Source organism: Bombus vancouverensis, chromosome 1, assembly GCF_051014615.1.
Source record: "Bombus vancouverensis nearcticus chromosome 1, iyBomVanc1_principal, whole genome shotgun sequence".
Taxonomy (NCBI): domain Eukaryota; kingdom Metazoa; phylum Arthropoda; class Insecta; order Hymenoptera; family Apidae; genus Bombus; species Bombus vancouverensis.
Genome location: NC_134911.1, coordinates 11337845 through 11352841, shown reverse-complemented (window position 1 = coordinate 11352841; position 14997 = coordinate 11337845). Strand labels below are relative to the sequence as shown.

General features: G+C 36.9%; 1 protein-coding gene across 1 annotated transcript; it reads left to right on the top strand.

Moving 5' to 3' along the window:
- Nucleotides 1–2568: 2568 nt before the first annotated feature.
- On the top strand, nt 2569–9539 carry croc (forkhead box protein crocodile). The gene is made up of 2 exons (XM_033327740.2): nt 2569–4657; nt 5505–9539. The coding sequence occupies exons 1-2, from the start codon at nt 3297–3299 to the stop codon at nt 5629–5631; spliced, it is 1488 nt and encodes a 495-aa protein (XP_033183631.1). The 5' UTR covers nt 2569–3296; the 3' UTR covers nt 5632–9539.
- The last annotated feature ends 5458 nt before the right edge of the window (nt 9540–14997 follow it).

Here is a 14997-nt window from a genome sequence, read left to right as displayed (position 1 = left end):
GGATCGTGTAATATCTGATACGTTCCTAAGAAATGATTATAATACGTTCTAAGAGATAATTGTTCAATTTTGTCAACGAGACAGGGACGATAGTCAGTCAAAGAACGCCATCTAATCAGGCGATTATAGTATTTCGAACTAGTCGTAGTCAGTCGTAAAGAGTCCGCGGAATCCAGAACACGTGAAACCATAAGTGCGAACATGTGAAATTATTGAAAGTTGTCCTAGCCGTTATTCGAGCTGCTCTAACAAATTTGAAGAAGAACAGAGAAATTAACGTTTATCGGCATTTCTCTTCTTAAGGAGTTGGAATCGCGCAAATTTCGAATATCATTTCGGCGAAGGACAACGTATTTAAAATTAGTCACATTGTTGTCTCTTATCGCGACACACGTTCGTGTTCGTCATCCGCGAAATTACAGGAACCGACGTCAAACAATTTTTATCGGCAGTACGATGAATTATTGTATGAAATGTTTTCTTAAGATAACCTTCCTTCTCGTTTTCTCCAAGACTTCCGCAATTTGCAAACTTTGCAATTGTCTGCAGACGCGCCGAAGGTTCTCAAGATCATTTGTTTTTCGCGATTTGCAACGAAAGAGAAAAAAACATTTTAAAACGCCCGTTTCGAACCACATTAAACATGGAATTGTAGTCAGACAGAAAACAAATGCGAAAATAAAAAATCTCTTTGAATGGCGAAATGTTTCACCTTGTTCCATGAAACCAGAAGAATATTAACACGCAAGTACGTTTATCGAAAACAAAAGTAAACGAGATTTTGTCAACAAAAGGTTCATTCAAATGAGATTTTTCAAACAGACAAAGATAATAACCTTTTTAAACATCAAATAAAAATCACATTTTCTTTGACGATAATAGCCATAGATACTTTGAATTCTGCGTTTCTGATCGATAGATTGAGATCTTCGAAATGGTTGCAAAACGTTCCCTAAACAATCTCTACGGTTATTTTTAATTAGAATTATTCTTTAAAATAAATTATTTTCAAAGTGAAAAACTCCGGCGTGATTCGTCGCTTGTTATTCGATGTATCGATGGGTTTGAAGAATTGTCGCGGACGATGCACGTGATTTGTGGCACGCGGTTCGCGGAACTGGAAACGAAAAAGTGGAACATCGCGACGATCGAAGATATTTTGAGAACCTGGATAGAAGTTCGGGGGGAGGGATTCACGAGGAGCCCAGTGGAAACGCTAAGATGGAAGCCGAGGTGTCCTCTCGAGTGTTTTCGCAAGACTGGAGTCGAACCCTTGGAAAAACAGACGCCAAATTGAATCCCTCGTCTATAAGAACGTGATGTCTCTCCCTTATCTATATAACTCTACCACTCGAGAGCCTTTTCCCCGGGGGTTTCTAGAGTTTCTTCGTCCACGGATTACACACCTATCTGTATTTCTCGCGCAAGAACCGCGTCGTACTTCCATTCGTCGCGTCTTTCAAAACGAACGTCTATAAAATACAAGCAACTCTTATTTTCGACGGTACCACGAAGATAAAATCAATAGAATTACAATTATCAGCTCGAAGTTTCACGCAAAAACACGTATTATTAATTATTTATAAATACCAGATAGAAATTTGATGAAAAAATATTGAATTTTTACAGTTGAATAAATAGTTATGTGAAAATTAATTGAAAAATATGGACATGTATTGTCATCGAATAATTCGATTTGAAAGACAGTTCACAATAATAATTACAGTGATAAATTAATATATTCGTTGCTGGTAATTTTACGAAGACCCTAAAACAGTAAACTGAAGATTTCTACAGTTAAAGATGAGAATTTCAAAAGTTCTCTAATATCACACAAAATAATTCAATTCTCTTTCCTGTACATATAATCCTTGATAACTACCCTACCTCACTATATTTTAGTCAATTAAACAGTATCCGTTAATATACCTTAAACCACTACATATATATGTATATAGTTGCAAAACTCCGATTAGTTAAAAAATATGTCACTCAATCCCCCAGAAAATGAACACTGTTATAGGTAAGAGGAACGCGAATCGATCAGAACGAAATCACCACGTGGTCGTCACTTCTAAATTCTCCGTGATCCCGCGACCAAATCCGTCGTTATCTGTCGAACCAAACAACGTAATCAAAACTCTCAAAAACTCTCTGGACAAAGAAACTCAATAATCCAACGCCCAGCCTTCGATCTTGTAAAATCCGTCGATTGATGGGTATACGGTGTAAAAGTATCCGACGGCCGCGTAGTCGCGCGCGGAAAAATTTCGCGTGTGCTCTCACACCACACGCAGGGCGATGCTCATTGTCTCGCTTTTGTTGCGTCGGCCCTGCGCGAGTCACGAGGGCGTGACTGAGTTAGGAGTGTGGCACGATCCTTGGCAACCTAACCGTAGAGGCGTCCACGAATTTCCCTTTAATACTAGCCCTCTGATTCGTCGACTCACGTAGGTGGAGTCACATGATTGGCGGCCGGCCAATCACGTGGCCCGTTGAATAACAGGCGGCAGGCCGTCACGGGGTTTCTCGTGATTTTTCGAAGAGAAGCGGCACGTACGGGTCGCGCAGCCGTGCTGCCCGACACCGAACACTTCGTTCGCTCGCGAGGCCGAGGCCCCAGTGTGTTTTTACTCGGGGTTGAGTAAACTCCGGCCTGTTGTGTATCATAATACGCGTGCACGCGGGTTTACGGGTTAGCCTTGCATCGACCACTGGATGCACCCTTGTCTTGCACCACGCCGCGCCGCCTGTCTCTTCCTCGATCGACGGAGACCAACTTCCCAACAGACTACAGAGATATTCCGAAGCGTCAACAAAACACCATTTAAACGGTCTAACGAGTAAACGAACGCCGCCGTCTCCGTCTACCGCCGACGGAATTGATAATTCGCCGACGATCTATCGAACCGAGTGGCTACCATGCCGATTCGAAAGTTTCAGTGAGTGACTGTATCGACTTGCTCAGAAATATCTAGTGAAATTCCCTATATCATCATATATCGATTCCACCATCCAATTGTTTAGTGACTAAGTGTAAATAACTAAATGTGACTGATCGAAATCAGTGAGTGAATGTAAAAATCAAAGTTCACTGCCGTCTTTGGAGGATATATAGGATATTTAACGTATTAAATAAAAATGTCGTTACGTTAAAACTATTCTACAAATATATATAGCCAGTGATCTAGACATACTATATAGATCCACGTATCACAGAGCAGACGCTACTGAATCTTTTTTAAAATCACCTCCACGTGTTTAAAGTAAAGCCAAGATCAAGTGCACTTGTAAAGATGCATACGCTGTTCAGCGAGCAGAATGCATATTACAGGCACGCAACGGCGGTTCCTGTTGGGATGGGCACTCCGTCGTATCCAGGAGTGGGCGCCGCACCAGGATACTACGAACAATACCGGTACGGCGGTTACGCGACGGCGGCAGGTTACCCGGTCTCAGGCATAACCCAGCAACACATTCACCATCCCGGTAAGGATATGGTAAAACCTCCGTATTCTTACATAGCTTTGATCGCGATGGCGATCCAAAACGCTCCCGACAAGAAGATCACGCTAAACGGGATTTATCAATTTATCATGGAGCGTTTTCCTTATTACCGTGAGAACAAGCAAGGCTGGCAGAATTCGATCAGGCATAATCTCAGCTTAAACGAGTGCTTTGTGAAGGTGCCAAGGGATGACAAGAAGCCCGGTAAAGGAAGCTACTGGTCGCTGGACCCGGATAGCTACAATATGTTCGATAACGGTTCTTATCTAAGGCGTCGGCGGCGCTTTAAAAAGAAGGATGCCCTGAAAGAGAAAGAAGAAGCATTAAAGAGACAAGGCTTGGTTCCCGAGAAGCAACGTAATCAGGACGAGACGAAACCTAGTAACATTGTAATAGCGCCACCGTCGGATGCGTCTACGAAGAAATTGGGCACCCTGGACACGACTTTGTGTAAACCGAAAAGGGAGCCGGTAAACGACGCTGGTAGTCATTGCATGGCTGTACAAGCGAAGTACGGTCTTCACAGTCCTATTCAAGACACAAAGACAGCGGTAACGACGACGTCAGCCGTCGCAATAGCTGGCCAAAGCGTCATCCAAACTGCTCTGGGTCATCAAGTGCACCAAGCTCATCAGGTTCATCAAGACAGCATTCAAGATGTGTCTATGGGATTAGATCCTACTAGTTTTAGCGTGGATGCATTGATGACGACAAGAGAGAACAACGCAGCTCTAATGACAAGGGATAATCCACATCATACGCATCATCCTCACGGTCTTCAACATACTCACCCTCACTCACACTCGATTATGACGAGCAGGGAGTCGATGGGTTCGGGGGTGGTCTCCAGGGACCACCTGCCCTCCGTTTGCGCGACTACAACCACGACGACGGCCGCCGTCGCGGCAATGATGGCGACTACTGGATACGGTCACAGCAGCACCGTGTCTAGGAGCAACGGCTCGCCGCCTGGAACCATGTACGCACCTTATTGCACGCCCACGGCTGGTTACATAATGGATCATACGGAATACAATTCGAGAAACCATAACAACACCGCGGGACACTCGCAATGGTACCAGGAGGCGGCCAGTCCCGACGCCGCCGCCATTTATCAGGATACTCAATCGCCGAGCTGTCAGCTTTACAGGTAAAAACAGAAATCACTGGTGGATCCTTTCGCTGTACTACCGTCGTTTATCCTTTATCCGGGGAAGATGTCTAATGAATTGTAGTATACGAAAAGCAGAACAGTTTAATTATTTAGAACTTGCAATTGTACTGTAGCGAAAGTACAATTTTTGCATATATGTATCTAGATCAAAATTATTCATTGTTTCGCTGTTTGTTTTATTACCATTTTTTCTTAACTTAAAAAAAATTTTTTGTAAGATCTCTTTCCAAAGATGTCTTTTATAAGTAAATAGGTAAATGTATAAAAGAATAAAAGGATCTAAGTACTTGAAATTAAAGATTGTATTGTAATTAAAGCGATATGAAATTTTATGATATAAATAAGTATAATATAAGTAATATGAATATAATATTGAAATATAATTGTACTACAATATATGTAGATAGTGTAGTGAGATTGGTGATGGCTAAGCGTATTAAGATTAATTATTTACAATTTTAAATTGTATTGCCTTAAAATGTAGCAAAAGTGCAGTTTTGTGATGTGCGAATATATAGCATAATATAAATTTTATAACGTATTCTAGCGAGAGCAGAATAGATATTTATCATTAAAAGTAAGACATTTAATTTCCTAAACCTTTATGTTAATGTGAGCGAGAGAAAATAACTATAATGTAACATAAATTATATAACATAATTGTACCATAATATGACCTAGTGAGATATTAAATGTAACAAAATTGAATTACTTGAAAAAAAATGTAATAACAGTGTTACATATATTACAAATTATTATCCATGGATGTTTTCCTTTGCAAGAACGACTTTGGAAAATGTGGTAAAGTATCCACAATTTTCAGATCCAGCCCGCCAACTCCTCTCTCATCGAGCGCAGCTCCGTCTCCACCCTTGTACCACAGATACTACCAAGACTGCAATACTGTCAACACTAGCGGAAATCTACCCATCACGTTGCATAAGTACTGAGAATACCGAAATTCAAGGCCTCATCACCGAGGCCTTGAAGAACATCACACCGAGCACTACGACCCGAGCTTGGTTTATGTGAAACAAGAGTGGATCCCGTGCACGGAAGAGCTCGCCAAAGAGTGGAATTAGATAAGTCTAGAAATCCATGATAAAACGGCGTGAAAGTAATATCAATTTGAATCTCAATTTGCCGAAACTATACGAACTAAACGATACGAAAATAGTTGTAGATACTTCATCGTTCATGTACTTGATAATAGTACAATGAATGTATAACGTAGCACGTTATAGGTGCAGTAAAAAAGGATTTTAACGAATAGGAGAGAATTGACGGACTCATGACAAAAACGATCCTTGTTCGTATTTATCTCCTGCATCTTTTATTTCTGTTTTTATTTATTTCAGTCCCTTTAATGAAATATTCTTCGTATTAAACAACTGAATGGACTGCCATAATGAGATTGGACTGCTCTAAGGAAAAGCAATTTGAGATTAATCAAAATCAAATCACTTTCTGGAATGTGCTATATATTCATAGTCAACTAATATTCGGAATAATAAACTTTTACACTTTTTAATACGAAAGCTGCATTTCTTTCTCATCCAGAAAAATACATTTTAGGTATTGGCGCTGTCTTTTAATTACTATAAATATATTTATATTCATATTGTAGAAGAATTATATTTAATGAAATCATAAAATTTTGTATCTCTTGGCAAAGGTTGTTTTTCTTATGAGTCTGTCAATTATTAAAATGCTTGCAGTGAATTGTGCGAATAGTTCAACGCAACAGCATTCGCTAATTTCCACTTCGATTAGAGATATGTTGTTGGAGTGGAACTACATATAGTTCGAGGTATTTTATACTCTATCGAATCTTATTCCGGTTCTATGTATGTATATCGATCGAGAAATAACGAACGAAGGAAATGAATCGTTGTATGCCAACTAAAGTTATACATACTTGACATTTTCAAGACATTATCGCGATCACAGTGAACACGTGTCCTTCTTCGGGGCGTAAAAAGTTTAGTACACATGTACTACTTGATCTGAGGAGATAGCAGATTGACATATAGCTTCAAAATGGCCGCGGCTGGCAGCAATAATTTTTTTTTCATTCATAAATAGCAGAAAATTCGATGATTGAGAATCTGATAATAAATAATATTATTTTGTAATGCACTTCTTAGCTTTCTTCTCCAAAGTTTCTCTTTTCACATAAATTATCGTTTAAATCAAATGTCAGCATTTTTCATTTCATGCTTTGGACTTGTTGTAGAGCAGTTTAATAACGAAAGCAAATTCTGCTCCTATCTAACATTTCCAGAAACTCGGGAAAGTTGAGGTTTTACTTTTTATAGTCTCCTTTATTCAATTACAAATATTTAATAATTGTTTCGTAACAATCTATGTAACTTTACTTAAAATGCAGAAATTGTAGCTTTAATTTACTCAAAGTGCAAGAATTAAAGCAATGGACACGGAAGACTTTAAATATTCCAACAAATTTAAAAAAATCAGAAAATATTAGAGAGGACATTTTAACTACGTAAACGTATAAGGAGGGCAGTATTATACAGATTGAGGTTTCGGGATGATACTTTCGATCTCTAAATACTTACGTGATCAGTTTTATTGCATGCTGGATCATTCATTAATGAATCGGAAGAGCGAATGACGCGAGATGTGGCGTGAAAACAGATGTGAATATCAGTGATGATCGTCGTCACCTGAGCAAACAAAGGCAGATCTCTTTACTGATCTACGGTAATTTTGGCCGATTCAAAATTCCTTCTTCTCGCGATGATCTTGTTTGCACTAAGATACGAACGATCCTGCACACATTGCAACTGTACAAACCTGCAGCGAATTAATGAGACAGAAAAAAATATTTCAGGCAGTGCACGTGTCCCTGTCGGAATTATCCATTTCCGATAAAAACACGAGATCAATATTCAAGATACTTAGAAACAGATTTTTAGACTATAAAATAGAAGAATTGATAAAGAAATGGATGATTATTAATGCAATTTAATATACCAGATGGTTTTAGCACTACGATGTCAATATAATTTTTAAACTGATAAATTTTATTTTAGTGATCATTTTTGATAGTTTTTAAAATCAATTTCATTAATAATATTCGCAATATGTTGGAATATTATTTATATATTTATTGATCTTCTTTATATAGCTCTTAATCTTGGACGCCATATTGGGAATGAGAATATACCATAATGGTATTTACAATCGAGGATTAATGGAATATTATTATACTTGATACAGAATAGTCACTGTAGCAAAGTCGTTTTCTCAATTGAGTTAAGAATTGATGGATGAAGAAAGTTACATCGATAATTCGCATCAAACGTTCTTGTGGCTATAATGGATACAATTGATGGGAGTGATATAGTGAGGTTATAAAATTTTTAACATTTATGTACATGTTTTGCAAGCAATTCTGTATAGTAATTCGAGACACGCAAGGGGAGATAAGAAGCCACGAACCTCGTTCAGGATGGTAATGTTAAATAAATAACAGTAATATTTTATTACTCAATCTTTGGTAAGACGCTTAAATTATACATAGAGAGATATAAAAAAGATTGCATAAGGTTTTAGAACTAAATCATTTGTTATTTTTCACAATTTTAAATACTGATTTACAAATAATTCTTACAGTTTGAGATTTAAACTATTTACATAAAAACAACATCGATCGGTGTTTCAATCTGAAATCTGACAATTTATAATTATAAATAGTGTTTACGTATTAGCAAGTACAAATAATACTCTATTAATACGATACAATTATGCAATAACAGGCAAATAAAAGAAATTGAAACAGAAAGAAACCTATAAGTACGTATGTTATTCTGATGTACGTACAGTAAACAAATAAATAAACAATAGTTATTTTTCGTATATCCGTCTCGGACTTAATGTTCTAATTTATAACCTCAAAATATCAGCCCCAGCCAATTATACATTCAATGAAAACGATGAAAGTTCTTTCTGCTAGTTAATTAAATGGAACGAGACAAAGGTGATAAAAATTCGTAAAAAGTAATACGATCGTTTTCGGTAGTGCGTTTGTGTGTCTCGTCATTTTATGCATTTATTCGCGTAACGTTATTCCTTGCAACCAATGCGCGCGATTTGGTTGCACGAAATTGGTAGTTTACCGAGGATTAAGATATAATATATATTTATTGCAAAACGGATCGTGTGAATAATTAAACGATTGAAACGGAAAAAATCGTATCGTAGATAGATCTCTGCGTGTATATTATTAAAAAGAGTGTATATATATACACACACATATATATATATATATTAGATATATAGATTGTATAGATAAAGCTATATATGTATAAATAGACAGATCTATATATACAGAAAACGTATTGATATTACGAATTAGTAATAATAATCGCAAACTTATTAACGTAGGATAAGTCGTGCGAATACGAAAACCTTACGAAATAAACGTAATGAAACGTAACGAAAACACCTTGTGTTATTTTTTTGAGGTATCTTTGCACGAAATTCTCGATTTATCCAACTCTCCTTGCTCCACCATACGTCTCACGGTTCGGCGATACCGACCGATACAACACTTGTAAAACTATTGTTCAACGTATCGAATGTTTGTTGGTATTACGGAGAGAGAAGTGCTTGGAAAAAAAATATTTCGTTACAATTCGTTTTTTTTTCTTCTTTTTTCAACGATGAACATCGGTATTCACAAAAGTGTAAATGTATACAGTACGAAACACGATCGATATAAACACCTGCGAAAATAATAGGTCCATTTAATTATCCGTAGCATTGATCAAAATTAATTCCATTATTGTGAGGGAAAATTTTCGATACTGTCGAAAAAAATATTCGTTTTACTCAACACGATGAAACGTAGAATTAAAAAAAAAAGGAGAAATGGTCAAACAATCGTTTGAATCGGATTAACAAACCGAACGATTTTACGAGGGAAAAAATATAAAAGTAACGCATCGTTTAGGATTGCGAAAATAATACAAAGGTGAACTCGTTTAGAAGCTTCGCGAAATTTTCAAACAGATGCTTCGACTATTGTATATACAACCGCTGCATTTTGGTTGGCACTTTGTTGCATCTCAGAGATCGATTTCGATTATTTCTAGTCACGACTCACGAAACGTTATTTCTCCGTATCGACGTGGGCGATAATGGAAAGATAAGAATATCTTGCAACGTCCAGCCGACTTTGTTCATCGAGATATGTATTTGTATGATCGAACGACATCGATGCCTGCGTAATTTCGATGGAATTCTTTTTGCAGAGCTCAATGCTAATAATAAAAAGTACGATCAAGTTAATTGAGTCAAACTAAGTACATAATTTGTCTTGTAACTTGGCAAATTTGATTAGATAGCACTGTTATGAGTCTCGACTATTATGGATCTATTGTTAAAGTTTGCAACAAATCTGCAAATATATAATAAAAATTACAAGATATTTCATTTGATATTAATATGGCCGATGATTTACATTGTTAATTATACAGATTATTATGAGGTTATGTTGTTCAAAGCCAATTATTAGAGGTTATAACCAAAAGACAGGCGTTATTAGTATAAGAAAAAGTTCAGTAAGTATTACATAGTATAGTTGCCCTATAATCTAGTATTCCGTAAAATTAAGATATAAAGAGGTTATGTTTAACTATTAGAGGTTGCATTCGAAAGTCTCGTTAACAATTAATATTCGTTATTAATATGAAAAAGAGCTCCATAACTAACACAGTAGCTCTACGATTTACTAACGAGTAAAGTTTCGTCCGGTTGTTCGGTGGTTTTCGCTCGAGGCAATATTGAACTGCATCTGCCGAAACACGTGCTCAGGATAAAGCTGGGCTTTAGGACGTTTCGTGCCGGCAATCCGTTAGTTCGCCGAAAGATAGAGTATATACCTATTGACCAGTTAGCAGAATCTCTCCGAGCACGCGTTAGTCTATCCTGTTCCTTTCGCCTAAGGGTCTTTGGTTTATGGAAAACCCAGGGTCGAGAATCTCTTGGAACATAACCGTGTGCCCTATTCTAAAATGCACGTTGGTTCCAAATTCCGTCAGAGTTTTAGCTATTTATGTATTAAGAACCAACGTTGCGTTAACGCAATATTTTATGTGTAATTTCTTTTTGGTCAAATCACATTCAATTCTAGCGTAATTATTAAAAGGTATTCCAGAAATTTGCCATATATTTTTTCTTTCGTTGCTAGTTCTTCCATTTAGTTTCTACAACTGTATTTTATTAAAATCTTTACCTAACTCAAAAACAAGAAAATTGGAAACGAATTTAAAAGAATACAAAAATAATACGTATTTTTTATTGGAAATTGTTTAGGAAACTAACATAGCGAATGAAAATTATGGCGGGATTTATTAAAAACTTCTACCTAACCTAAAAATACGAGAATTGAAGGCAAATTCAAAAGGGTGCAAAAACAATGCGTGTTTTTTTTTTATTGAAAATCACTTAAAGAACCGAAATGGCGAATGGTAACGTGACGCCTGTTGAATTAACAGAAAATTATGGTAAAGTTTATTAATTGCTTGTGACAGGCACTTTATCAAAGGCAGAATCGAATTAGCGATCGACAGGCGAAAGTGATGGACATCAGAAGAGGTATTTGCACGGAATGTAAACTGTCGGGATGGTGGGCTGGCATTAGTCTCTAAACCGAGCAAACACACGCGGTTCCATGCGACCGACTCAGGTTGGGGCAATTTTAGAGCGGCAGAATTCGAGGGTGCAGAAGTCATCCGGCTCTCAATCTTTATCTCAACGGCAAACACTTAAAATTATCCACCTTGCAGCGTGCAAATACGTTGTGGAGAATGCCCGCCCCCCTGGTTTAATTCTTAACCTAAATGGTTATCGTACCTTTCTTTGTGAAATAGCCTCGGAAATCGCTCGGAAAAACCCATATCTCCTTTGAAACTTGATCCTTTTTAATTCTTCTTGGTCTTCAACCGCAAGATGCATTTTGTCACTGTCACAGAACAGAAATCATTCTTTACATAGCTCTATTCACTTACAATGACATACGCCCACTAGATGAATAATTAACATGGCGTTACCTAGTCTATATTGACGGGTCACGTGACATGTTACCAATAAAAAGAATAGTCGAGGTAAAAAATAAGTAGACACATAGTGGAAGGAAATATGTACATACATTATATACCTTTAGAATATATAGATTGTTTAATAAATAATTAGAACTAATATTGACATTTTTGTGTAATCAAGTCATATTTAATGAAACTTTGTTCATATGTATTTTCACTAGCTGTCCACTTATTTTTGTTCTTGACTGTACGTAGTTTAAACGCGGTAATTATTATTTAAATTGTTCAAAAACTTAGGTTTTTTTTATAAATTCCTATCAAATACTGAGACGGTTAAATTTTCAAATGTCGAAACTGTTAAAAAGTTTTATACTACTGAAATTAATGGTATTTAGGCTCATGTTCATTGAGATTTTTTTGCTTGTTTTCGTGAATACTACATGTTTCTTCTGGGATTTTTTGTAACGCCTTGCGATTACCAAATTACTAGTCGTGCCATAGAAATGACCAAAGTGGATCGGAAAAAGTTTCGCTTTGAAGAGTAAAATCTCTATGGTAAAAACGGTTGGAACTACGTTCCCACGTGTGGCGTAAACATTGCGTTGACGGAAAAACCATGGTTGAACGACGATCATTTCTCAAGCTGCAACGTCGACTCGCGGTCCTCTTGTTCGCTTTTTCCCGCCCTTTCCTCCTACTCTATCGTTACTTCATTTTTTCTGTTTCTTCCCGCGTAACCGTTGCGGCGGTATTAGCGGTTCCATGCAATCATCAATTTCAAACAAGAGAACGAAAGAGAAAAAAAGTTTGGCCGTCGGCTTACTTAAACAAACAGTACGCTCTACGAAATGGATGGAGAGAGAAAGAGAATCGACAGCGTAAACCTTCTTCGTTTCCGACTTACGTACAACCGTTTTTTTCTAAGCAACCCAGCAATGAAATGCATGCTGCGTCGAGAATCGGTCAGTGATAGCTTACAGAATTGTGCTTTGGAGCAGAAAAACTGTAACAAAGAAGGTTATAGGTTACAACGAAAACGCTAATGATTTCTTGTCTCATTTCCAATAAACGATGGTTTACAATAAAAAGAGAAATTAATGTTTAGATTAGAATGTTTATTAACCTTCATAATCTTAAATCAGTATAAAATACAATAGGTTAGAATTAAGGTATGATTGATCCTTATTATATGACATCTTTATTATATGACTTTATTATATAAAAACAAGGAAATTGAAAATGAAAATATGTAATAGGACTTTTACTGTTATCATTTTCTTAATAGTGGATTATCCTGAAACAATCGAGAAACCTATAATAATATCAGTATATTTTTCAGAATTAATGAGACTACTATCATTATTATATAATTACTAGCATATAAATAAAGGTTCCATTGAAAAAAAGAAAGCAGATAAGGAATACGTAAGAGTTTCCCGATTATAGATTGTTAGTTTTCAAAGAATATTTCTGACGCAAAAATCCAAACAAAGGAAACAAGATATAACCAACACAGTGAGGACGAGGATGAAAAGAGAAGAACGAACGCATCGTCAAGAGAGAAGCGTAGAAGAGAAAGGGGGCATCGCCATCGTCTGCTCGTTCAGGGGAAGACGACAGGTGTGCATTTCCCAGAGACCCGCGGCGAAACGCGAAACTGGAATCGCTGCTGGAGTACCGTGACCTAACCTCGATACACGTAGTCGACTTCTATCGTCGCAGTCGCTGCTCCTTCTCCCTCTTCCTTTCTTCATTCTATTTGTAAAATTTATTTGTCTCGCTTCTTACAAATGAAAATGATGTTGAGTTTCTAAAACAAGATAATGTTTTTAGAAATTAATATGTAAGTCTTACAATCCTGAAATGATTCTATTTGAATTCTACGACCTAAGGTTATGGAGAATGAGATTTCATAATATTGTGATATATGGATACTATAATCGTTAAATGATGCAATACGTATCACACGATCTCATGATTCTATAAATCCAATCAGAGTTCTACGGCTTCAAATATATTAAAAAAGAAGTTCTACAATATTCTTAAGACGACATGCTATAATCCAGTGATGGAATATTTAATCTAATCAGCTTAAGTTATCCGAAAAATTTCCTTATTCCAGTACATACATGATTTTTATCTTAAAGTTCTATTAGAGGAGAAAAATCATATTTAGAGATTATATAATATTTTTTTAGAAAAATAACTGAGTAAAATAATAGTCACCTAGAGCTGGAGCAACAGCGAAGTATAATCGAGCGAGGCGCCTGGTCCATTAGAACAAACTTTCACAGAGACGAACCAAAATCTCCATTCCGTCGTATTCCAGCAAATGGACAGGGTCACACGGGAGCAAGAGGCAAGTGTACGTGGAAACAGAAAAAAAAGGTACGGAAGAGTCTGGCCGAGCGTGGTGGTGGATAAATAGAATTTCATTTACATCCAACACAGTGGCGCTGTCCGAGCAAAGGGTAAAAAGAAAAAAAGCTATTCGCAGATAACGGGGAAGATGGGGAAAGAAATGGGGGAAAAGAACGGTGTGGGGATGAGAAACGAACAGGGACCAATTAAAATTGGCAATTACAAATGTTCGAGAAAGTTACAATATTCCGTACCACGTCTATATTTTTATCTCCCTCGTAATTTTTCTTTTCTCCGCGCATTCGGTTGCCCCATTCTCAGATGAGGAAAAAAGGACACAAAGAATTGGTAAAAAAGATAAAGCGAAAAGTAAAAATAAAAGAAAGGACCAATGGAAATTGGTTCGTGTCGGTGTAGAAACGGAGGTCCGTTGCTATCCAATGGTAGCCGCAAGAACAGATCGATAGTCGCTGGATGTGGAGCATCGCCCTGCCACGACCACCATCGTGAAAATCGCTCGAAAGCGGTTTATCGGTGCACGACCATCGCCCGGGTTTGTTATGAGTATCTCTGTCGAGAAAAATATTTATCGAACTTGGCCAGCTCGCTTCCCGAATATTGCTATAGTTATTACGAAACGTATCTCTTCATTTAAAACTTGAAAGTTTTCTTAGAATTATTATCGTGTAATAAGTAACAAGATCCATCTTCACTTTTTTCAAGAAATTACTTAATGCTTGTAAATGAACTTGACTTTAACACTGCATCTGGCAATTTCCTCTTTGATACTGATTTTACTACAAGCACATAATTCAATCAATTTCAAATTTCAATTTTTGTCTATTACATTATTTATTATCCTACAGTAATCAACTACTTAGGGCT